Raw genomic sequence first — 26,833 nt, forward strand, 5'->3', positions numbered from 1 at the left:
TACAGACCTGTCGCTCTGACACCTGTGGTCATGCAGTCCTTTAAAGCCTCGTTTGAGACCACCTCAAGAGCGTCACAGGAACCCTGCTGGACCTCCTGCAGTTTGCTTACCAAGAAACATGACTGTGGATGATGTAGTCAACACGGGACTGCACTTCATCATGGAACACCGCCACAGCACAGGCATCCTGTTCATGGACTTCAGCTCTGTGTTCAACACCATCATCCCCGAATGCCTCTCCTCTAAGCTTCTCCAGCTCAGCATCTCGCCTGCCATCTGCCAGTGGATTTAGAGCTTTATGACGGGCAGGACACATCAGGTAAGGCTGGGGGACACCACCACATGCCCACGCACATCAGCACTGGGCCCCCCAAGGATGTGTTCTCTCTGTGCTGCTCTTCTCTCTTTACAGAAATGACTGCACCTCAACGCAGCCAGCTGTAAGCCTCTGAACTTTGCAGACAACATTGCAGTCATCGGCCTCATCAATGACGGTGACGAGTCTGTATCGACAGGAAGTGGAGCGGCTGGAGCTTTGGTGCGGCCAGCAGAACCTGGAGCTGAACACGCTCAAGATGGTAGAGATGATCGTGGACTGCAGGAAACACCCTTCGCCACAGCTGCCCTCACACTGTCCAACTGCCCTGTGTCAACCATCGAGGCGTTGAAGTTACAGTCTCTCAGGACCAGAAATGGGAGACCAACATAAACTCCATCCTCAAAAAGGCCCAGCAGAGAATGTCCTCCTCGTGGGTTCTGAGGAATTATGACCTGCCACAGAAGCTGTTGAGGAAGTTCTACACATCAGTCATTGAATCAGTCCTTTGTTTATCCATCACAGTCTGGTTTGGTTCGCCACAAAGACTAACACAATCAGACTGTATCAGACAGTCAATATGATCTTGATTGGACAGGGCTCTGTCTCCACTCCGATAGGTGTCATCTTTAGCGTGGCGAAGTCGGCAAAGTTTGGCAGTGAACCATGGCTTGTTGTTATTGAATGTGCGTGGTACACACACGTCTTCACAGAAGCTGATGTTGGATGTAACAGTGTACACATATTCATCCAAGCTGCCAGTTGAAGTTTCAAACACACTCCAATCTGTGCAGTCAAAACAGTCTTGAAGTTGCATCTTAACTTCATTGGTCGACTTCTTTACTGTTTTCACCTCAGGCTTCGCACATTTAAGTTCGTGCCTGTATGTTGCTATTGGTGTTCCTCACCCACAAAATTCAAAGTTTAAACATTGGCTACAAATAAATGGATGAAGAAATTAAATCTCTCTGATCAAAAAATAAAAATTGCACTAAAAAAAGGCAAATACTAAACACTCATGTTGCTTGTATTTGTGATAATTAAGGGTTGCCAGTCCACACAGATTCAAAAGTATAAATTTTTTTATTGCAACCTTTCGGCAGCATATCAGGTTTTCACGGTAATGTCAGTTTTGCTTGTAAAAAAAATGTAGATCGTCTTGGACATGAGAGGACTTGGCTTTTGTCCGAATGTTCATGTCCATTAGTTCCGTCTATACATCCATATTCCATAGTGCTTGTTCTTATTAGGGTTGTGGGTGAGCTGGAGCCTATTCTCAAGCAAAGCAAAGCAAATGTGTTTATATAGCGCATTTCATAAACAAGGTAACTCAATGTGCTTTACACAATTAAACGCATTTAAAAACAAAGAAAATAACCCAGCTTATAAACATTGAAAACAAAGAGAAAAAAAATAAAAGTACAATTAAAACAGCGTACAGTGCAATAAATATAATTTAAAAGTGGAAATGCTCTAAAAAGCATGAGAAAAAGAAGAGTTTTTAATCTGGATTTAAAAACATTCACACTTGGGGCTGACATCACTTCTGTTATTTTGTTAACTTATTCCATTTGTGTGCAGCACCATCGCTAAATGCTGCTTTACCATGTTTGCTTTGGACTCTGTGCTCCACTACTTGACCTGAGCCTGTCGATCTCAGAGCCCTAATGGGTTTATATTCCATTAGCATTTCATTCATGTATTCAGGACCTAAACTGTTTACTGATTTATAGACCAGTAGGAGAACTTTAAAATCTATTCTAAAGCTGACTGGAAGCCAGTGTAAAGACTTTAGAATTGACGTAATATGCTCTGACCAGAACCTGAGCTGCAGCATTCTGAATGAGCTGCAGTTGTTTAATGCTCTTTTTGGGGAGTCCAGTCAGAAGACCATGACAATAGTCAAGTCTACTTGAGATAAAAGCATGGATGTGCTTCTCCTGGTCTGCTTGACACATTCAAGCCTTCACTGGATATGTTCTTCAGATGGTAGAAGGCAGTTTTAGTAATTGATACTGGAGAGACAAGTGAATTATAAAAGAAGGGCGTTTCCACAAAATGATCCACTATCCTTTTTGTGCCATTATGTTAGTAATTGTCTGAGCATGTGTCTGTCTGACTTCCTGTTCTTGCTGGCTCATTTTCCAGAGGCACAGTGCTGTCAGCCTTAAGTTTGCCATTCAAAAAGCATAGTGGGTGTGATTTTCATGTCAATTCTTTTTTATTGGCCTAAGAGGTAGTTATAATTATCGTTATATTGAGCCTTGTGAACTCTGCCTATAACAACAAGAGGAAAAAAACAGAATCCAAGCAATTTTGTTGATCTACATTACTGCTTTTAATTTTCATTAGTTTTATTGTGAAATAAAAAAAACGTTTTTGCTCTTGTAACATTCCTTTTGAAAGAGTAATTGATATTTTAAATAAGCACATCAGTCAGTGAGAGAGATTAAGCTTGTTTTCCTGGGCCCATGCCCATAAAAATTCTAAGAGCTGTTAAGAGTGATTCAGAAACATCCCAAGAGCAACTCTGAACAAAAACTATCTGTGTGGGGAGGCAGCGTTCACCTCAGTGCTAGGTATGATTTATTATTTTCAACAATCTGATTAGTTGTAAAAGAAACAAACAAAAACATGACTAAGTATAATCTTTTTAAAGGCATGATTCTTTTTATACAGTTAATTGTTTGATCTTACTACATTGCCAAATGTAATTACAGTACAAATGTATATATATTCCGATAATGACTTGAATGTACCATATCAATACAACAATAACAATGTAATTGTACAATGATAATTATACTAAAATAATACAATAATTACTTCAGTTAGACATTTTCCCACTGGATTTACTAGCACTCAGCATATAAACCATATAGAACTGAGCCCACATACTGTACATAGACAAAATCAAGAAATATAATAAAATAATTTGTTTTCTTTGTACAGTAACAATGGCAATTGATTTCAGTGTATGAATTCTCAAAGTAGCTGATATATGCACCACACATATAAACAGAGACACCCATTATTTCCAAAGTGGGAGTGTCACCACAGTTATCCAGACACAAAGTGTTGTGCTCAGGGTGTGCCCTCCGGTGGACGTGGTGTATATCGTCACATTAGCTGGAGACACAGGTGCAACTGTAGTGGACTGTCTCACCTGGCCCAAGCATATTCCAACATTTCCCACATTGTCCACAACAGACAACTCCACTTTGTCTGCACAGCAGGAGGCCTGGTAGGAGGCAACGGTGATGTTCTCGCCCCCTGACCCGACCACTGTGGTCGTGTTGAGGGTGCCGTTCCCTTCACGGATGGTGACTCTTTCAATCCCTGTCCCAGTGACACCGTCAGTAACATTGGCCACAAACTCCCACTGAGAGGAGTAGCAGAGTGATGAAGATGAGCAGTTGGTGGATGTACTGACCTCCTGGCACACTGGTCCGTTAACATCAGTCAGCTGGAAACAGAAAGCGGACCAGTTCTATTCAGAATCAGAATCAAAATCATCTTTATTTGCCAAGTATGTCCAAAAACCACACAAGGAATTTGTCTCCGGTAGTTGTAGCCGCTCTAGTACGACAACAGACATTCAATTTACAGAACACTTTGGAGACAGAAAGACATTGACAAAAAAAAAAAAAAAACATTCACTGAGCAGTTAAGGGTTGCTAGTTATCTGGTAATGCCGGTACATTTTTATTTTATTTTTTTTGACAATTGTGCAAAAAGATGCAGAGTCCTCTCGCACTTAGAGCAGTTCGAATGACTAATATTGCTATAGTCCGGTGCAATGACCATTGTGCAAAAGGCGCTGAGACTTCAAGGAGTGTATGCGGTTTAAAGTGACGAGTATTGCGATCATCTGGGACAATGTTGGTTGTGCAAATGTTACAGTTACTCCTCAATCAGTGTGCAAATGGAGCAGATGCTACTCTGGCATGAGTGGCCAGTATATGCAAATAGTGCAGCATGGCGAGACAACTACAGTGAGTGCACGAGTAATACATAATTGGCCCCACAGAAATGTGACAACAACCTCAAGTCAAAAAATTGCCAGCATGTTGTAATGGAATTGTAGGTTAGGTGTTTAAGAAGTTGATCGCAAGAGAGAAGAAGCTGTTAGAATGTCTACTAGTTCTAGTTTGCATTGATCGGTAGCGCCTACCTGAGGGAAGGAGCTGGAAGACCTGGTGACCGGGGTGCGGAGGGTCAGAGAGGATTTTGCACACCCTTGTCTTAGTTCTGGCAGCGTGCAAGTTCTCAATGGTGGGTAGGGGGGTACCGACAATCCTGTCAGCAGTTTTGATTGTCCGTTGCAGTCGGAGTTTGTCCTTTATTGTAGCAGCACCAAACCAGACTGTGATGGAAGAACACAGGACTGATTCGATGACCGCTGTGTAGAACTGTCTCAGCAGCTCTGGTGGCAGGCCGTGCTTTCTCAGAAGCTGCAGGAAGTACATCCTCTGCTGGGCCTTTTTGAGGACGGAGTTGATGTTGGTCGCCCACTTCAGGTCCTGAGAGACTGTAATTCCCAGGAACTTGAAGGTCTCGACGGTTGACACAAGGCAGCTGGACAACGTGAAGAGCAGCTGTGATGAAGGATGCCTCCTGAAGTCCATGATCATCTCTACAGTCTTGAGCGTGTTCAGCTCCAGGTTGTGTCGGCCGCAGCACAGCTCCAGCCGCTCCGCTTCTTGTCGATATGTAGCCTCGTCACCGTCCTTGATGAGGCCGATGACAGTGGTGTCATCTGCAAACTTCAGGAGTTTGACAGTCGAGTTCGCTGAGGTGCAGTCGTTTGTGTAGAGAGAGAAGAGCAGCGGAAAGAGGACACAACCTTGGGGCGCCCCAGTGCTGATGCTGCGTGTGGATGAGGTGGCCTCCCCCAGCCTGACCTGCTGTGTTCTGCCCGTCAGAAAGCTGTAAATCCACTGGCAGATGGCAGGTGAGACGCTGAGCTGGAGAAGCTTGAATGAAAGGAGTTCAGGGATGATGGTGTTGAACGCTGAGCTGAAGTCCACGAACAAGATCCTCGCATAGGTCCCTGCACTGTCGAGGTGTTCTAAGATGAAGTGCAGTCCCATGTTGACTGCATCATCCGCAGACCTGTTCGCTTGGTAGGCAAACTGCAGGGGGTCCAGCAGGGGACCTGTGACACTCTTGAGGTGGTCCAGCATGAGACGTTCAAAGGACTTCATGACTACAGATGTCAAAGTATATATCAATAACAGACAATCAAAACTGCTGAAAGGATTGTCGGTACCCCCTACCCACCATTGAGGACTTGCACGCTGCCAGAACTAAGACAAGGGCGTGCAAAATCCTCTCGGACCCTCCGCACCATCTCTTCAGCTCCTTCCCTCAGGTAGGCGCTACCGATCAATGCAAACTAGAACTAGTTGACATTCCAACAGCTTCTTCCCTCTTCTTGGTATATATTCTAGAGTATTATCTAAATCAGATGTAAAAATCGCTGGGGAAAAAAAGGTTTCTGTATTGGATTAACCCCTGCTCTAAACATGTATTGTAGAGAGAAATAAGTAATTTTTTTAAATCTAATCTAATACTTACAAGGAAAGAAAACACTGAAATCTGCTTCATGACAGCGTGAAACCAATTTTAATATATTTGTAGCCACAGTGATAATTAGTGAGAGCACTGTTTATTAGACTTTAGAATTACCTTAATTGCTTTTCTCTTACCTTAGCAGTAACGGAAAACCTAAGAACAACATAGTTAATATCAGTGGCAGCTGCATCTTCCACCTCAATTGTAATTGTCACGTCTGTTCCCGATGCTGCATTGTCAGGAACAGTTAGGGTCACGGTGCCGTTGCCTTTCCCTCTGCTGTCTGCTTTTATGGTGATAGAACTGGGTGATGTGGAGTCAAAGCTGCGGTCATTGGTGGCCCGCACATTGAATTTCCCGACTCCACTGGCAGTTGAGGTGACAGTGAAACGGATGGAGGTGGTGGAGCCTGGTTCTATGTTGGTGCTGTTGGCTTCAGCCTAGAAGAGTGGACAGCCATTTAGCGTATGTTCACACTTGGTTAAATTGAAACAAACTGCTGGAATTTCTTTAAAGGCATGGTTCCTTCGCCGAATGTGAAAGCTACCATCTAAACCCACTAAAGTAGACCAAGAACGCCTGAAGAAGTGGTTTCAGTCTGTGAAAACAGACTTGTGAACAAATATTGGCGCATGACAGTGGAAAGCGTTGGGCAATAAGAAAAAATACCTGTTACATTCATCCATCCATCCATCCATTTTCTGAGCCGCTTATCCTCACTAGGGTCACGGGCGTGCTGGAGCCTATCCCAGCTGTCATCAGGCAGGAGGCGGGGTACACCCTGAACTGGTTGCCAGCCAATCGCAGGGCACATACAAACAGACAACCATTCGCACTCACAGTCACACCTATGGGCAATTTAGAGTCTCCAATTTATGCATGTTTTTTGGGATGTGGGAGGAAACCGGAGTGCCCGGAGAAAACCCACGCAGGCACAGGGAGAACATGCAAACTCCACACAGTCGGGGCCGGGGATTGAACCCGGGTCCTCAGAACTGTGAGGCTGACGCTCTAACCAGTCGTCCACCGTGCCGCCCTGTTACATTCAGTAACAGTTAAATTCACTATTATGCTCCTAAGTGCCATCTTCTGGTGCCACTTGTGTGTACAACGTTAACGATTCAAAAGTGAATGTTAATTGAATCAAGACCAATAATGTAATGCCATTCGCCACTTAGAGTTGATAATTTTTCTGCTTTAGAAGGTAATTTAATTTATAAGATTGAACACACTGTTTGTTTGACTGTTAATCTGTTACAGTGTTGAAAAGAATACTTTGGAAATGTAGTTTGTTACAATTAAAAGTCACCCTGGTGACCATTTAGAAGTAGGGAAACTATTTCAATTACGTTCTCAAAGAAATATAGATTATTACATTTGATTACATTTTGATCACTTTTCTTAATTTTTAATGAATGTATTCACAGGACCTTAATGATGGAATCTTTCCTCTAAAAAAAAAATATTAAAACCATTTATCATTGTTTGGAAATTCACCACATATTTCTTCTTTACACAAAATTACTGATAACAAACATGACGAAATGTAAATATGTGTTGAAAATATGTTTGTTGCATTATATGTGTACAACATGTGGAAAAGGCTGGCATGCCCTCTCCGGGTCGGGGATGAGATCCTGCCCCAAGTGGAGGAGTTCAAGTATCTTGGGGTGTTGTTCACGAGTGAGGGAAGAATGGAAAGGGAGATTGACAGGCGGATCGGTGCAGCATCTGCAGTGATTGCGGACTTTGTATGGATCTGTTGTGGTAAAGAAGGAGCTAAGCCGAAAGGCGAAGTTCTCGATTTACCGGTCGATCTACGGTCCTACCCTCACCTATGGTCACAAGCTGTGGGTCGTGACCGAAAGAACGAGATCCCGGATACAAGCGGCCGAAATGAGTTTCCTCCGCAGGGTGTCCGGGCTCTCCCTTAGAGATAGGGTGAGAAGCTCGGTCATCCGGGAGGATCTCAGAGTAGAGCCGCTGCTCCTTCGCATCGAGAGGAGCCAGATGAGGTGGCTGTGGCATCTGATTCGGATGCCTCCCGGACGCCTCCCTGGTGAGATGTTCCGGGCACTTTGCACCGGGAGGAGACCCCGGGGACGACCCAGGACACACTGGAGAGACTAAGTCCTTCGGCTGACCTGGGAACGCCTCGGGATCCCCCCGGAAGAGCTGGATGAAGAGACGGGGAGAGGGAAGTCTGGGCGTCGCTGCTAAAGCTACTGCCCCCGCGACCCGACCTCGGAAAAGCGGTAGAAAATGGATGGATGGATGGAACATGTGGAATACATGATACCATGTTGACCTAATGACAAATGTGCACAATTTAGACAAATATCGCTTCATATGACAAACCAGAAGTTAATGTTCTATAAAGAAGTCCATAATTATTAAGAGGAAACTGTTCAAAAGTCAGCTTTCTTTTATGTTTTTAAAAGTTTAATTATACATAATGAGTTTAACCTTTCAAACTTTAACCTTTCAAAATCTCAAACTAATATATTGCACCACAATGTGGCGCTTCAAGGTCATATTTGGAAAAATACGTCATGGTTGAGACTACAGCAGAATGCCACATAACCAGAGAGAGCCGATCAGCTTTAGAAAGAGCTTTAGAAGAAGGAAGTCATATGAAAAATAAATCTGAGCTTTTGTAGCTATTTTTCAAATTAAACTAAAATTGTAATGGAAATGGGAACTGTAATTTAACTACACATTTTATCCCAGGAATGTAATGTATTACAATTACATAAATCTTGTAATTCAATTACATACTCTTGTTACATGTAGTTAGGTACTTCCAAACATTGGTCTGATACCAGATATATTGCAATTAGGAAGGGGTTTGAGGTTTGACAGAGGTCTGATGTGAGGTAAATGCTGTCCTTTGGTAGAGATTTGAAGAAGTTTGGTCTCACAGTCACAGAGATGCTGGAGAGATGCTTCCTTTGATAGAAAACTGAAGGTGTTTGAGCTTACAGTCAGTGAAATACTGGAAGTCTTCATCTGAGTGGAGGCCTGCCTCTGGAACCTGCTTGGAGCTGACCGTGATGATAAGCTTCTGTCTTCGCCTCTCAGTCGAACAACAAAATCACCCGTTGGAATTTCAATGAATGTCACCAAGAAGTTAGAGCCTCCTAATGCCTGTGGAGGATGGGACAAAGCCATAGGATAGCAAGTCTCCTTGTGATTTTAGTGTTATAGAAGACGTTATTACTGTAAGTAGCTACAGTAAGTTTTACTTTGAACACAATATACTTCTGCACATCAGACATGATCGATCTACCAACCTAGCTACCTCATCCATCCATCCGTCCATCCAGCCATCCACCCACCCAGCTCTCTCGCTAATGAACAGTAGCCTTTTTGCCATATTTGTTAAAACAGTCATTACGACTTCACAGAAGCACATAATAAAATGTTATTTATTTTTTTAAGTATTTTGATATATAATTATATATGATTCTTTTTTTTAAAACTTCCTCATTAAGATATATATGTAGATACAGTGTGTTTCAAGGGCAAAAGTTAAGTGAGGTCAGGAAAGTTAGTTCTCAACAATCAGATTTCAAACAGCCTTCAAGAACCATAAAAAAATGGGGTTCTTAAGCTTAGCTAGGGTCACATGTTGTTGTTGTTTTATAACAGAATGCTATCAATTAAAACCCCTAATACAATAGTTCTCGCATGTCTGGATGCTCGGGTGAAGAGAGGGGCAGAGCTGTCAACTGATCACCACCTGGTGGTGTGTTGGCTCTGATGGTGTGAGAAGATGCCAGTCTGACCTGGTAGACCCAAACGTATTGTGAGGGTCTGCTGGAAACATCTAGGAGAGTCCCCTGTCAGAACGTGTTTAAACTTGCACCTCTGACAGAACTTCGACTACATCCCGGAGGAGGCAGGGGACATTGAGTCCAAGTGGACCATGTACCATGCTTCCATTGTTGAGGCAGCTGACCGATGCTGTGGCCATAAGGTGGACAGTGTCTGTTGTGGCGGAAAACCCCGAACCCGTTGATGGACACCAGCGGTCAGGGATGCTGTCTGATGGGTAAAGGCAAGCCAAGATGAATGTAGCTTTGGTGGTCACTGAGGCAAAAACTTGGGCATGGGAGGAGTTTGGTGAGGCCATGTAGAATGACTTCCAGATGGCTTTATGGAAATTCTCATCCAACTTTTTAAGAAGGGGGTCCAGAGGGTGAGTTCAAACTACATGGAGATCACACTCATCACTCATTTGTGGGAGTGCGCCCAACCAGTGTACATGTGCTTTGTGGACTTGGAAAAGGCATTCGTCCCTTTCCCTCATAGAGGGTGCTCAGAGCTTGGTACGGCAGTAAGTCGGATTCGTTTCCAGTGAGAGTTGGACTCCACCATGACACCAATACTGTTCATAACATTTCTGGACAGAATTTCTAGCCGTAGCCAAGGTATTGAAGGTATCCTGTTTGGTGACCTCAGCATTGCGTCTCTGCTTTTGCGAATGATGTAGTTCTTATGGATTCATCAAGCCATCTTTAACTCTCGCTGGAGCAGTTTGTGGCCAAGTGTGAAGCATTTGGGATGAAAATCAGCACCTCCAAATCTGAGCCCATGGTCCTCAGTGAGAAAAGGATGGAGTTCCTTCTCCAAGTCAGAAATGAGATCCTGCCCCCAGTGGATGAGTTCAAGTATCGTGGGGTCTTGTTTACCAGTGGAGAAAGGATGGAATGGGAGATCGGCAGGTGGATCAGTGCAGCGTCTGCAGTGTTGCAGACGCTGCACTGACGCTATCGGGCTGTCATGGTAAAGAAGGATCTGAGTCAAATGGCAAAGCTCTTGATTTACCGTTCGATCTATGGTCCTACCCTCACCTATGGTCACGAGCCATGGGTTGTGACTGAAAGAACAAGATTGCGGATACAAGTGGCCAAAATGACTTTCCTCCACAGGGTGTCCGGGCTCTTCCTTAGAGATAGGGTGAGAAGCTTGGTCATCCGGGAGGGGCTCAGAGTAGAGCTGCTGCTCCTCTCCATTGAGAGAAGCCAGATGAGGTGGCTCGGGCATCTGGTTAGGGTGTCTCCTGGATTTTCTAGGTATGCCCCACCAGGAGGAGGCTGCGGGGACGACCCAGGACAAACTGGAGGGAGAGTGTCTCCCAGCTGTCCTGGGAATGCCTTGGGATAGCCCCGGAAGAGCTGGATGAAGTGGGCGGTGAGAGGGATGTCTGGCTTTTCCTGCTTATGCTGCTGCCCCCACAATCTGACCCTGGATAAGAAAATGGCTGCCTGGATGGACAATAGCTCTTCCGTATTTCTTTTGAGATGAGTAGTGGTATATTCTCTATGTAACTTGATAAGAATACTGTACTATAAAACATACCTGTAATGTTCCATTGACCTTTGTTTGGCTTGAGCTGTCACACAGTGTGACCTCTGTGACATTTACACTCTCACTTCCTGTAACTGTGACCAAGAGGGTGGCTTTACCACCTGAAAGTTTGCAAAAGAGACAAAAATTAAATTTTCCCAATTCCTGAGACATGAAAAAATAAATGTGGACATGGAGGGTTGATAACGTTGAGGGCAATGTGTGTGATGATTAAATTGAATATGATGTTTGACCTGAAAGAGGACGTCCTTCCTTTAGAAAGAAGTCTGCATGGAGTCCTTCATAGGCTTCCACAAGGTTGTAGATGAAGTTCACTGGACTTTGACCTGATGTTCACGTTAGTAAAACAATATTTTACAATGGGCAAAAAATGTATAGAAGACAACATACCTGTAACTTTAATCCCCATTCAACTACTGACCTGTGACCTTGACTGAGTAGAGGTCATAAGAGTCTACACTGATTTTCCATAATCCTGTTTCACTGACATTGTTTAGCCTCAGTCGTCGTAGGTTACCTGCCAATTTCAAAGATGCCAGGGGGCCACTGGACTCACTGGAGCTCTGAGATATACCTGCAATGGTAGGAACAGGATGTTCTATATGTGCAAACAGTTGGTGCTTTCATGGCTGATGTGTAGTGTAAATGATACCTGTCGAGCTGATGAGATTAAAGGTGAGTGATGAAGTCCCTGTGATGTAGATAGTTACATTTGTTAGTGAGCCATCAACATTAAATGTAAAATGAGCAGGCTTTCCGGGATTCCTCACTCCTTGAAAAATTGTCACCTGGAGAAGACATTCACATACTGTATGTGTATACAGTACATATTCTGTGCTATATTTATGTGTTTGTCCCTCTCTTCTTATATTACCATAGCGCTGCCTGAGGAATCCTCTATAACACTTGTAGCCACAGCAAGATCTGACTTGCTGACCTCAATGGCCTGGCCTCCAGAGGCCCGGGCAAGATCACGGTAGAGCTGAACATCTGTTTGGCTCACTACTCGAGGCAATACATCTTGAAGGCTTCTTTTGCGCCTACTCGATAAGACGTCTGTCAGCAGGAAAGTCACCTAAAAATGCAAGAGTTCAAACATGTCACATTTACACACACTTTCATTTCTTCCTATGGGATACATGGGATGAATTGTTCAAGTTGTAATCTGAGTTTTATGGCAGTCTCCAAAATACTATGAGCAGTAGGGATGGGAATTTATTCTTGAGAACCTGTACTCAGTAATTTGATTCCGAGGAATCGTTTGCTTGCTTGCCCTGACGATTCCACTTTCCAATTCCTCATAAAAAAAAAAAAAGAAAGAACCGGTGCTTTGACCAGGTCTCAACTGGTGGTGAGGCTCCTTAAAGTGCCTTGTTCTCAGGTGTGATTCCGTCAATGCAGTGGAGTGGAAAGCAAGGCGCTAGAGGAGGAGATTTAAAAAAAGAAAAGAAAAAAATAACCAGCATTTTGACAGGGGCACGGCAGCTTGTGAGGGTGCTTAAAAACAATTCCTGGGACGAGAATGACGGAAGAGCGAGGAGAAGAAAAACATTTCAAGTGTTGAGATCTGGCCGGCATGAGCGGGTGCATGCTGCTAGCGATTCCACTTTGATGCCTGCTTTTCTTGGATTTGCCTCCACCAACTCTAGCTAGATGTTCAGTTTCCAAAAAGAAGGTTTCTATAATCGTGCGTAAGGTAAAATCAGGTCAGGGATTTTCTTTTCTTTTCTTTTTTTGTTTTAAAAGAAAAATATATTTTTAAATGTCTGAATTACTGTAGTTTTTGATTAAGTTGAATACAAAAGGAGCACTGATACCAGTCATGCAGTAAATGGTAAATGGACTGCACTTACAGTGGGTACGGGACGTATTCAGACCCCCTTAAATGTTTCACTCTTTGTTATATTGCGGCCATTTGCTAAAATCATTTGTTCATTTTTCCCCTCAATAATGTACACACAGCACCCCATATTGAACGGAATTGGTAAATCTTTTGCTGATTTATTAAAAAAAAAAAACTGAAATATCACACAGCCATTAGTATTCAGACCCTTTGCTGTGACACTCTTATATTTAACCCGGGTGCTGTCCATTTCTTCTGATCACCCTTGAGATGGTTCCACACCTTCATTGTAGTCCAGCTGTGTTTGATTATACTGATTGGACTTGATTAGGAAAGCCACATGCCTATCTATATAAGACCTTGCAGCTCACAGTGCATGTCAGAGCAAATGAGAATCATGAGGTCCAAGGAACTGCCTGAAGAGCTCAGAGACAGAACTGTGGCAAGGCACAGATCTGGCCAAGGTTACAAAAAAAATTCTGCTGCACTTAAGGTTCCAAAGAGCACAGTGGCCTCCGTAATCTTTAAATGAAAGACGTTTGGGACGACCAGAACCCTTCCTAGAGCTAGCGGTTCGGCCAAACTGAGCAAGCGGGGGAGAAGAGCCATCGTGAGAGAGGTAAAGAAGAACCCAAAGATCACTGTGGCTGAGCTCCTGCGATGCAGTCGGGAGATGGGAGAAAGTTCTAGAAAGTCAACCATCACTGCAGCCATCCACCAGTCGGGGCTTTATGGCAGAGTGGCCCGACGGAAGCCTCTCCTCAGTGCAAGACACATGAAAGCCTGCATGGAGTTTGTTAAAAAAAAACACTTGGAGGACCCCAAGACGGTGAGAAATAAGAGTCTCTGGTCTGATGAGACCTAGATAGAACTTTTTGGCCTTAATTCTAAGCAGTATGTATGGAGACAGGCTTAAGCAGGGAAACATGAAATGTTGGGTTGATCTTAAGAGTTAGGGGAAGTTTTTAAGATTGGACCTGTAGTAGGTGCTCCCTCACCACGGGAACCGCCACGGTATGCTCCTGTTCCTTAAATAACGGACGTTGGAAACCGTAACAGACCATAAATGGAGACATACCTGTGGTGGAGCTGGTGAGTGAGTTATGGGCATATTCCACCTATGGAAGGAAGGTGCTCCAGGAGGCGTGATTGCGAGCGGCAACACAGCGAAGAGCAGAGCCCAGGCTCTGGTTCGCCCGCTCCGTCTGGCCGTTGGATTGGGGATGTTAGCCAGAAGACATACTGGGTGCTGCGCCCACTGCCTTGCAGAACTCCTTCTAGACATGGGAGGAGAACTGAGGACCTCGGTCTGAGACAATGTCTATTGGAATGTCATGAAGTCTGAATACGTGGAGGACGAAGAGTTCAGCAGTTTCTAAAGCAGAGGGCCACTTGGGAAGGGGTACATAATGGACACGCTTAGAGAAACGATCTTTGATAGTGAGGATGACGGTATTACCTTCAAAGGGAGGTAGGCCGGTAACAAAGTCCAGAGAGATATGGGACCAAGGGTGGCTCGGAATGGGTAAAGGGTGCAGCAGACCAGCTGGGGATTGATGTGAGGCTTTACCTCGGGCACAGACGGAGCAGGCTAGGATCAACTCATGGGTGTCTTTGACCAGGCTGGGCCACCAGAAGTCTTGTTGAATGATGTTAATGGTTTGGATGATTCCGGGATACAGGTTAGTTTGGAGTTATGGGCCGAATTAAGTACTTCTGTGCGGGCTGAGTCGGGCACGAAGAGACGGTCAGGGGGTCTGGTCTTGGGATCGGGTTGGGTTCTCTGAGCTTTCTTAACCGTTTGTTCGATCTTCCAAGTGGCAGCCCCAACAAAGCAAGAGGAACGAAGGATGGGTTCCGGTTCTACTGGGCTGGAAGGGGGTGGAAAAATACGAGCGAGGGCATCAGGTTTGCCATTGCGGGAACTAGGGCGGAAGGAGAGGCTGAAATTAAAACGGCTGAGAAATAAGGCCCAACGAGCTTGCAGGGGGTTAAGCCGCTTGGAGATAAGCGAGGTTTTTGTTGTCGGTTCATATAATAAACGGAACGGCGGCCCCCTCCAGCCCGTGCCTCCACTACTCCAGGGGACAGATGATGGCTAGTAGCTCATGATTCCCCACATCACAAAAAAAGCACAGGGATGTAATTTTTGGGATACAGGGTCTCGCTGGGAGAGGATGGCTCCAGCCCCCGTGTCAGAATCAGAATCATCTTTATTTGCCAAGTATGTCCAAAAAAACTCACAAGGAATTTGTCTCCGGAAGTTGGAGCCGCTCTAGTACGACAACAGACAGTCAATTGACAGAGAACACTTTTTGAGACATAAAGACATTGAGAAAAACAGTCACTGAGGAATAAAGGGTTGCTAGTTATCTGGTAATGCCGGTACAATTATTATTATTTTTTTTTTTGACAATTGTGCAAAAAGATGCAGAGTCCTCTAGCACCTAGAGCTGTTTGAATGACTAATATTGCAATAGTCTGGTGCAATGACCATTGTGCAAAAGGCGCCAAGACTTCAAGGAGTGTATGCAGTTTAAAGTGACTAGTAGCGTGATAATCTGGGACAATGTTGATTGTGCAAATGTTGCAGATACTCCTCAGTCAGTGTGCAAGTGGGGCAGATGCTACTCTGGCATGAGTGGCCAGTATTGGTCAACAACAGATAAGCAAATAGTGCAGCGTGGGGAGACTACTCCAGTGAGTGCACGAGTATATATAATTGGCCCGACAGAAATGTGACAACAAACTCAAGACAAAAAAATAATAAAAAATTGGCAGCATGTTGCAATTGAATTGTAGGTTAGCTGTTTAAGAAGTTGATTGCAAGAGGGAGGGAGAGAGAGAGAGAGAGAGAGAGAGAGAGAGAGAGAGAGAGAGAGAGAGAGAGGGGGGGAGGCGAGGCACGAACTGCCACCCAAGCTCCAAAACAGGGACTGCAGGAAACAACCATGACAGAAAATGGCTGTCCACCAATGTTCACTATCCAACCAGACAGAACTGGAGAGGATTTGCAGGGAGGAATGGCAGAGGCTCCCCAAATCCATGCTTGTAGTAAATACTGAGCCAAGGGTCTGAATACTTATGGCTGTGTGATATTTCAGTTTTTCTTTTTTAATTCATATGCAAAAATGTCAACAATTCCGTTTTTTTCTGTCAATATGGGGTGCTGTGTGTACATTAATGGGGAAAAAAATTAACAAATGATTTTAGCAAATGGTTACAATACAACAAAGAGTGAAAAATTTAAGGGGATCTGAATACTTTCCGTACCCGCTGTATATCGCACTTTATCTACACTATCACAGTGCCCAAAGAGCTTTACAAAGCCTCACATTCACTCATTCACACACCCATTCATACACTAATGGGCGACTGCTGCCATGCAAGGTGCTGCCAGAAATTACGGTATTACTGACGGCTGATTTGCCATTTGTCCTTTGAAGGAAGGAAGGTTGTTCTGTCCTTTTTGGGTAGTTGGCGATATTCATTACAAGTGCTGTCAACGAATGGGTCATAAGGTGAGTCAATTCTCCAGTTAAAAAAAAAAAAAAGAATGATGATTCAGAATTTTCGCATTAGAATGAAAATGAGTCAGTGTACTTTTTTTTATTCTGAGAAGCGCTGCAATGCTTTTTACTTCCGCCGCCATTTTGACTTACTGCGCATCACTTCTGCACATATATGCCTTGTGCGTCACCGAGAGCGCTATAAAGTTTGTTTAAAAAAAACAAACGCAGCAAGGTGTAGTGTGCTTCCTATTTCCAAATCCGTTAATTAGCTGCCATAGATAAACAGCTTGACAGAAAAACTGTTACTGTACCAAAAAATAGCATGTTCCAGACACCAGAGATTTGTGTGTCGTATTCTTCTTAAACACCACCGCCATATGCGCTCTCTCTCTCTTCTGCCATCGCATTGCCTGGAAATATTGCCACATTCAACATGGCCGCCACATGTAGATACTTTGCCTTTGATGGTAATGTTGCCACATCCAACAGTCAGTTGGCTGGATCTAGTCACATTGTATACCTGTGTGTCCCAAAACGTGTGCCCCAGTCTGTGCATATTTGCGCCACAGTGCCAGTAAAAAATAGCGGCCAATTCTGGGATGAACAGATTTTGTCAACGCCATTTTAAGTGACAAGGGGAAACTATTTTTGGACACATGTATTGTCCAAATGGTCCATTACTTCGGATACCCTTTAAATCGAGGTTCCACTGTATATATATTTTTTGATTTTGGATGTTGGTCATCTTTGCTAAACTCCCTATATGGAATTGTCTCTTACCTAACTTTTGACCCTGGTGGGATGCAAGAATATGAGATTTAGGGAGCAAGAAGCATAAAGAAGACTCACAACAGACTTTGTGCTCTCAATCAGGGCAGTAATGGTGCTTTTCAAGTGTGCATCTTTTGCTGGAGCATCAGTGAAGACAAATATCTCAGATAAAGGTGGAGCTGCGGTAAGAGCAAGCTGTAACCCAACAAAAGGACATGAAAAAGTCAGAATTTCAGTTCAAATTTCACTTGACCTTAATGAAAAGTGTTTTGAGGTTAAATACTAATTACCATATTTAAGTGTGTTCACAATAAAAATTTACATTAGTATGAAAGCAAAGGACCTGCAGTCCAGACAAGCTCAGCTCTGGGTCATCACCTCCTCCACTGGAAGTCAGGTGTTCGATCCTTTCTTTGAATATGTCTGTATCTGTTGTTGTTAGCAGAGGTCCAAAACCTGCCAATAGCAATACAATGCCCCACCAGTCTCTTAGAGTAGGCTGTATTATACTGTGGTGTATTGTCAGTCAACCTGAACCATCAGGAAATCAGACCGACAGTAGTACCCGACTTACACGTTGAATTATTTCTCTAAATTCGCTCATAACTCTTAATTTTGGCTTACAACACAAAGCAAAGAAAAATCTACCAAGTAACAGCTCGTAACTCCAAAAAATTGCAAATAGTCAAGGGACTTCTGTATCAAATTCTATGAAAACACTGTGTAAGGTTGTGTGCACTGCATCCCTGGATCATTGAAAGGAACCAGTATGTAGCCTGAAGGCTCTTGCAGGGTTCCTCTCTTGCTGTCGATGATGTTAAAAGCAACTGTCTTAGCTTGGGCTATGTCGTCTCTCATACTGCCTGTAGTGTCAATGACAAAACATAGCACAGAGGACTGGGAGAGACCCATCAGCCTGCAGGAATGCAATAGAAACAACTGATATGAGAGTTCTCATTATGTCTTCACTCATCCTGATCAGTGTCATCTCTTAGAGCCAAGAATTTCGTTCATAGGTCTCTTACCGTAGGAAATTCTTTTCTCCGACTGCTAGTCTGATATCCTCCAGAAGCTGCATAGTAGCAATCACAGCCAAATTGGCTGATTGATTGTGAAGTGAGCCATGACTGGATCTAATGTCATCCTTATTGATGCCCCCCACTGGGTCCTGTTTACTCGTCTGGTCTAAACAACCTCCATGGCTGCATTTACCTTGGCGTACAAAGTCAAATTAAGAGTGCTTATTACCACAGAATTGAATAATAATGATATTGAGTGTCACAGCTAATGGCAACTTATATACCTTTTATTAACTCATCACTTTAACAACAGAATAGGTGAACTGCCAGTAAGAGTACCGTACTTATTGGATTCGTCCATTGTCTGCTATTTTTGTTGAACTCTCTTCTTTGTCAGTGCTTTTTAGATTGGAAACGCCAAATTTTACTCAAACTTTAAGGGATATTTATCAGTGTCACAGCAAGAGCCATATAGTACACTATGTTGGTTGATCTGACACAAAATAGACAAAAGGGGCTCAGGCCAAAAATCAAAACCTTGATTCCTCTTTCATTACAATTTTGCTAGTCACATTTTTCAGCCCCTCTTCTTCAAATCTTCACTGACTGCCTTGTAAAAGACAGAATCTTCAGAAGAAGTCATGGGCCGTTCTTGTCCATACATGCTTTCTTGTGAATTTGAGGAATATGAACAATCCTGATTTGTATAGTACCTGATTGTTTTGGTGATAGTCCATTAGAGGACAAATTACAGTACATTTTCTATCCCAATACACTGCTAGTAATCCAATAAGTCTAGGTGGCCATATATTTGGCCCCTGGGATTTGACATTTGCTTCTACTATGTTTGGTAGAAAATATAATAGCCTGATTTTTTTTTGGACTGAACAAAGTTGTAAAGTGTTAACATTTAAATGGAAGACGTAATAAACACTTTTAGTTTAACATTGTTTTTTTCAAGGAAAAAGACAAACGCAAAGAAAATTCATATTCGTTCTTATTACACATATATAATATTCTTTGGGTAAAGTTTCTCTTGATCTTTCCAGCAATAAAACGTGTAATGGAGTGTCTCATCACAGGTTTTACAAGACATTTAATAGTGAAAATAAGAGTAAAAATAACAAAATTAAAGATGAATAATAAAAGGCAAATACTTCATTAAAATAAAGTTGCCTACTAACATAAAAGAAAATAATACATTAAATATATGCCCTTCACTGTAAGAGGACTAATTGTCAAGGAGCCATGAGTTACCTTCTGGCTTTTCTGAGGAGATGATATTGAAGTAGCCAGAGGTGAGAAGCCTCTTTTCCAACACATCAGGCAAAAGGTTGTTGTTACAATTTTTTCCTGCACAGTTTCTACATGTGGGAACATTTGGGCCTGCACACAAATTAAGCAAATCAGAATAATCACATCCAAAAAAACATTCCCAAATAAGTTTTTAATCCAGTTTTGGAGGTGCCTAATGTCTATCAGTATTTTCACACAATGCAAGTACAAACCCCCAATGAAGTTGGGATGTTGTGTATCCATTCCATCCCTTTTCCTTACCACTTATCCTCACTAGGGTTGCGGGCATGCTGAAGCCTATCCCAGTTATCATCGGGCGAGATACACCTTGAACTGGTCGCCAGCCAATTGCAGGGCACATATAAACAAACAAACTCCACACAGGTGAGGCCGGATCTGAACCCGGGTCCTCAGAACTGTGAGGCAGATGTGCTAACCAGCCGGTCACCATGCCGCCAAAGAGAATACAATGATTTGGAAATACTTTTTAGCATATATTCAATACAACAACAAAAAGAATTTAATGTTCAAACTGATTAACTGTTTTTTTTTTTTTTTTTTTTAATACAATATTCACTCATTTTGAATCTGATGCCTGCAACAAGTTCCAAACCAGCGGGGACAGGGGCATGTTTACCACTGTGGTACATCACCTTTCCCTTTAACAAAACTCAATAAGCATTTGGGAACTGAGGACACTAACTGCTGAAGTTTTGTAGGTGGAATTCCTTCCCATTCTTGCTTGATGTACAACTTCAGTTGCTCAACATTCTGGGGTCTCCGTTGTCCTATTTTGCGCTTCATAATTCCATTTTCAATGGGTGACAGGTCTGGATTGATGGCAGGCGAATCTAGTACTCACACGCTTTTACAACAAAGCCACACTGTTATAACACATGCCGAATGTGGTTTGGCATTGTCTTGCTGAAATAAGCAGGGACGTCCTTGGAAAATAAAATAAAATAATGCTGCTTGGATGGCAGCATATGTTGCTCCAAATCCTATATGTACTGTACCTTTCAGCATTAATGGTCCTTTCATAAATGTGTAAGTTACCCATTCCATGGGCACTAACAGACCCACATACCATCACATATGTTGGCTTTTGAACTTTGCGCTCATAGCAATCCAGATGGTTCTTTTCCTCTTTGGCTCAGAGGACACGACATCCATGATTTCCAAAAACTATTTGATGTGTAGATTCGTCAGACCACAGCACACTTTTCCACTTTGCATCAGTCCATCTCAGATGAGTTCGGCATTTCTGGGTTTGTTGATATATGGCTTTCACTTTGTGTCAAATTGCATTTGTAGATGTAGCGATGAATTGTGTTAACAGAGAGCCCATGTGGCAATATTCTTTACACAATGATGCCATTTTCTAATGCAGTGCTGCCTGAGGGATCGAAGGTCACGCGCATTCAATGTTGGTTTTCATCCTTGCCGGTTACGTACAGAGATTTCTCCAGATTATTTGAATTCTTTGATGATATTATAGACCGGAGATGGTGAAATACCTAAATCCCTTGTAATTGTACATTGAGAAACATTGGTCTTAAACTGTTGGAGTATTTGCTCAACTGTTCACAAAGTGGTGAACCATCTTTGCTTGTTAACAACTTAGCCTTTCAGGGATGCTCCTTTTATACACAATCATAACAATCACCTTTTTCCAATGAACCTGTTCACCTGTGGAATGTTCCAAACAGGTGTTTTTTTTTTAGCATTCCTTCTTTACCTTGCAGTCTTTTGTTTTCCGTCCCATTCAAAAAGAGTAAATATTTGCAAAAAAACAAAAATAAACAAATAGAATCCATTTCAACTTTAAATATCTTTTCTTTGTGTTTTCAATTGACTATAGGTTGAAAAGGATTTTCAAATCATTGTATTCTGTTTGGCGGCACGGTGGAGACTGGTTAGTGCGTCAGCCTCACAGTTCTGAGGACCGGGGTTCAATCCCCGGCCCCGCCTGTGTGGAGTTTTCATGTTCTCCCCGTGCCTGTGTGGGTTTTCTCTAGGCACTCCGGTTTCCTCCCACATCCCAAAAACATGCATGGTAGGTTGATTGGAGTCTCTAATTTGCCCCTAGGTGTGATTGTGAGTGCAGATGGTTGTTTGTTTGTATGTGCCCTGCGATTGGCTGGCAAGCAGTACAGGGTGTACCCCGCCTCCTGCCCGATAACAGCTGGGATAGGCTCCAGCACGCCCGCGACCCGAGTGAGGATAAGCGGCTCAGAAAATGGATGGATGGATGGATGGATAAATTCTGTTTCTACTTACGTTTTACACAATGTCCCAAGTTCATTGGAATTGAGGTTTGTACAATCCTTCTGTGAAATGCACATGTCCTATTGATTTGAACAAATATGGCATCCTACCTGCCAGATTCTCCAAAGGTTTGTCAGGTTTGATCAGGACATTATAAGGATGCGTGTACCCCAACTCCACCCAGTTGCTGTGGCTGTAGAAGTCCTTGTAGTATACAATGTCATTACACAGGCCACAAAATGCTTGTTGGTTGCATCCCACCTCCAAAAGTACACCTCGATTCAACAATATCAACACGATCAATCCTCTTTGAACTCACCTGCAGAGTGTGACATAGTTGTCCAAGTGTTGAGCGCCCTGCTATGAAGTTCTCCAGTTTCACACTGGCTTTCACAGCAGACACACCTCATCATTACAAAAACACCAGAAGAAAGTTAGTGGTGAAATGAATATATTTCAACAGCAATGTTGTAAATCACATGGACAAGCACAATGCAATAAAAGTTTAGAAGCAGACGCATAAACAGTGATCAAAACCACTGATCTGATCCCCTCCCCCCGATCCTATGTCCAACCAATTGTTGTCAGGCCGAGTTAAATAGGGCTTGAGCATCTTCCTTACAGGCCCACAAAAAAGGACATATACCTGTATACTAGTAGTGCTAGGTTGTTACATATAAACAGCAGAAAGAGAAAGAACAGAAACAGACACATATAACATGAGTGACTTTGAGAGAAAACAGGAGGTGCTGTACCTTGTGTGATCAAGTCTCGTCCTTTCTGAAAGGTCTCGCTATCAAAATGGTGCTTGTCACTGAGTGCATACATTAAATCCACATTTGCATTGCTCAAGTATATATAGGCAATGGAACCATAGAAATAGACACTGGACATGAGTGAGGCTGATTTTCTTGATGAGGAACAGGCCTTGTGTACCCGTTCAGCTGTTAGACTGTCGTCAATCTGAAGAGAAAGGAACTGATGGTTAAAATTGCATTTGGAAGTTTTGGGGACTGACTGTAAACTGAAGTTGAGCTAAAATACGGGACATGTTCACATCAGGCCATGGCATTAGTGGAAGGATCTATCTGTGCGCATTTTTTTTTTTTTTTGGGTCTTTGTAATCTTGTTCATTGTTGGCCACCTTCAGCTTCACCCCTCCACCCAACATGACTTTTGTAGTTTGCTCTTCCACCATGATCAATTCAAATAAAGACACCTTCTGTTCATATTCCCATCTGCATATTCAAGCATTTTTGTTGTGCGCAGCCCTTTTAGCTAAATAAGTAGGTACTTTAATGCACATTTAATGAGAGCCAATATAACAGAACAGTGTTAAAGAACTACACTGCATCATTCTGTGCTGTTTATTTTATTTTTACTTGAATTTAGGTGCATGAGGTAGCAGAACTATTAACAGATCCAAGTATTATGCGGTGCACCAAAACTACACAATGACAAACTACATCAACAATAAACATATAATTAGAATTACAATTCTCAGTGTCATACCTTGCATTGGATCTCATTGGATTGTACAGTAGTGCGTGTGGGAGTGGTGAGCGCGTTATAATTGTGTGTGTATTTTAACCATATTGACCAAGAAGATGCAACTACAGTAAAGGTGGAGCTCACCTCCCAAATAACCATGAACATAAAGAAGCCCAACACGTCACCGAATAATTTAAAGGCCCAAGCTCTTACAGTCAGACTGAAGTCCCGTCGCGCTGCAGCGGCTATGCTCTGGCAGACCTCGGCCGTCTTTCGGAGAACTGCCCTTGTGGTAATCTCACGGTGAGAGATGGAGTTCCCATTAAATACAAAGAGTGGTTTGAAGCTTTGAGTTGGGCCTATGAGGGCGAGGGGCACAGCCAGCAGCAGCAGGAATGACCACTTGGTGCTCATGATGATCATTATGATGAAGGAGGATGAAGAGAAACTGAAATCACAAAGGAATCCGTCTTTTTCTTAAGCCACTACCCTATTATTATTCCTAATATGTCCCCACACTGCATTTGATTAGACCAGTGGTTATTAACCTTGTTGGAGGTACGGAACCCAGCCAGTTTCAAAAGGAGTTCACGGAACCCTTCCTAATTTGAAAAATAAAATATTGTTTATTTCAAACTCAAAACTGGTATATATTTTATTGTCTGTATTGTCAAAATCTGTTCCTTTTCTTTGTTATTTCTACAATCCTCGAAATTTGTTCATAGGTAAGAGTACATTTTTTGGGCTCTTTTTTATTATTGGATGCTCTGTCTGACGCCACAGCAACGCTACTCAACTCGTGTATCGTTGAAATGTTGTTAAATAAAGAACAAAGCGTTTCAACTCGAGGCGCAGCGCCGCAATGGTAAACGCCCACCTTGACGCAGCTTTGCGTTTTGAACGGCATATGAACACGGCATTGAAAATGCAGTGTAAAAAGGCTTTTACGGACACACACGGTGTGTGTCGAGTCCTCCGTTGAACCCCAGCGACTGCCTCACCCCTGGGGTTCGGTCAAACCCAGGTTACGAACCACTGGATTAGACTGATTAGGCAGTGAAGCAAATGAAACCGAGCAATAGGAAGGGATTGTAACTGGAATTATTTTTGTGATAGACTGCACACTTATTTTTAAATATGAAATGTGATCCCAAGTAGAAATTGTCATGTAGTCAACTACTGAAACAACTTTAAGTACCCAGAATGTAACATAAAAGTCTCACCTTATGTTTTAGTCGTTCATTAGTTCAGTCAGAAATTGGAGCGCTTCAGTCGCTGTATGAGTACATTCCACATAGGTAGATTGCGTTGTGTGTTTTCTTTATCTCACTGTGTGTGTCTGTATGTGTGCAGCCGTGTGCGTGCGTGTGTGTGTGTGTTTGTGCATTGGATTGGGTGCCCTCATCCATGCCCAGCGTAGAAGCAGTGGCAGACAACAACAAACTTTAACTGTTAGACAGGTTAAAAACAAGGGCATACTGAATGAACACTGACAAGGGCACCTTGTGTTGTGGCCCGTTGGCCAGACGTCACCTCCTTTAGCAGTCTTCTTTTACTCTTCTGCTTTATGACAGTCTAACAGCTCAGTCTAACAGAGGAATGCTCTTCAACAAGAGGCAAAGATCAACCTTACACCTTTCCAGTTTCTTGATTCATATTTCCATTGGTCTCATCTACATCAGCCAATATGAATTTAGTGCATATTGTAAGCGGCACGGTGGACGACTGGTTAGTGCGTCAGCCTCACAGTTCTGTGGACCCGGGTTCAATCCCCGGCCCCGCCTGTGTGGAGTTTGCATGTTCTCCCCGTGCCTGCGTGGGTTTTCTCCGGGCACTCCGGTTTCCTCCCACATCCCAAAAACATGCATTCATTGGAGACTCTAAATTGCCCGTAGGTGTGACTGTGAGTGCGAATGGTTGTTTGTCTATATGTACCCTGCGATTGGCTGGCAACCAGTTCAGGGTGTACCCCGCCTCCTGCCCGATGATAGCTGGGATAGGCTCCAGCACGCCTGCGACCCTAGTGAAGCGGCTCAGAAAATGGATGGATGGATGGATGGATGTATATTGCACAAAAAAAAAAAAAAAAAAAAAAAAAAAGCTCATAGAACTGTAGCCCAGGTGCAACCGAGTGGGATTGAGCCCTATGAGCTCTGTGCTCAACAAGTACCTTGGCAAATGTGATGTGATCCCGACAATAACTCTTGCTCTATATTGTTTTGTCTGCTTTTTATTTTGTTTGCAGGCCTCCACTAAAGCTGAATTGTGACTATTGTTTTTTTTAAAAATTATTATTATTTTTTTCATCTGGTTGTTAGTTAGCATGCTATGAGCTTGACCATGGCAATGTGATCATCGGATAGTCGTTGGATGGTTTAATTTATACCGCAGTGGCTCAAATGATTAAAGAAATGCAGTCCCATAGCCACACCTTTATCCATCCATCCATCCATTTTCTGTACCGCTTATCCTCACTAGGGTCGGGATTGAAATAATATGTATATTTTTGTCTTTTTGTTCTTCCTTGTCTCATTCACCAACCCTCCTCACAGTTTTGTGGAAATTGGCTTTGTAGTTTTTGAGTAATAATCCTAAATGTACTGTATCTGTCCAACAATGCAACACTTTATGCTGTAAAAGAGATTCATTGTAAAGACAAAACTAGTGATGGCTTTGCACAATACTGTATGTTAAACTATGGATATTTGTACATTCAGTAAAGACAGTTTCCTTCACGGCATTTGAGGATGCGATCAGATGTACAAGTCAATGTCTCAATGCTATGAACACATAATCCAAACGGCATCAGCAGTCAAAACCCGATTCCATGGTTTATTTATTTTCCCCATATTCTATTTTACATGACTGCAAACAGCTACCACACTAATAAACATATTGTTAAATTACTTACATTATTATCTTCACATTTTGGATGTTGTCCATGTGTATCAAATGTGCTAAGTTAGAGTGCACTCCTGTGATCCCATAACAATGACTTTCATGTATCTCGGTCTCTTTAAACCGCATACACTCCTTGAAGTCTCAGCGCCCTTTGCACAATGGTCATTGCACCGGACTATTGCAGTATTAGTCATTCGAACTGCTCTAAGTGTTAGAGGACTCTGCATCTTTTTGCACAATTGTAAAAAAATAAAAATAAAAAAATAAAATGTACCGGCATTACCAGATAACTAGCAACCCTTTATTGCTCAGTGACTGTTTTTGTCAATGTCTTCATGTCTCCAAAGTGTTCTCTGTCAATTGACTGTCTGTTGTCGTACTAGAGCGGCTCCAATTATCGGAGACAAATTCCTCGTGTGTTTTTTGGACATACTTGGCTAATAAAGATGATTCTGATTCTGATTCT

At 42.9% G+C, this 26,833-nt stretch overlaps 1 protein-coding gene across 1 annotated transcript; it reads right to left on the reverse strand.

The window, feature by feature from the left end:
• Positions 1 to 2,705: 2,705 nt before the first annotated feature.
• LOC133404009 (von Willebrand factor A domain-containing protein 7-like) lies at positions 2,706 to 26,453 on the reverse strand. The gene is made up of 18 exons (XM_061679552.1): positions 26,378 to 26,453; positions 23,680 to 23,914; positions 22,731 to 22,938; positions 22,295 to 22,380; positions 22,086 to 22,179; positions 19,669 to 19,797; positions 18,418 to 18,604; positions 18,130 to 18,308; positions 17,736 to 17,848; positions 17,471 to 17,587; positions 12,141 to 12,341; positions 11,919 to 12,054; positions 11,688 to 11,840; positions 11,500 to 11,592; positions 11,258 to 11,367; positions 8,876 to 9,040; positions 6,028 to 6,333; positions 2,706 to 3,782 (listed from the first exon to the last, which is right to left on the reverse strand). The coding sequence occupies exons 1-18, from the start codon at positions 26,407 to 26,409 to the stop codon at positions 3,348 to 3,350; spliced, it is 2,979 nt and encodes a 992-aa protein (XP_061535536.1). The 5' UTR covers positions 26,410 to 26,453; the 3' UTR covers positions 2,706 to 3,347.
• Positions 26,454 to 26,833: the final 380 nt, after the last annotated feature.

Source organism: Phycodurus eques, chromosome 6, assembly GCF_024500275.1.
Source record: "Phycodurus eques isolate BA_2022a chromosome 6, UOR_Pequ_1.1, whole genome shotgun sequence".
NCBI lineage: Eukaryota > Metazoa > Chordata > Actinopteri > Syngnathiformes > Syngnathidae > Phycodurus > Phycodurus eques.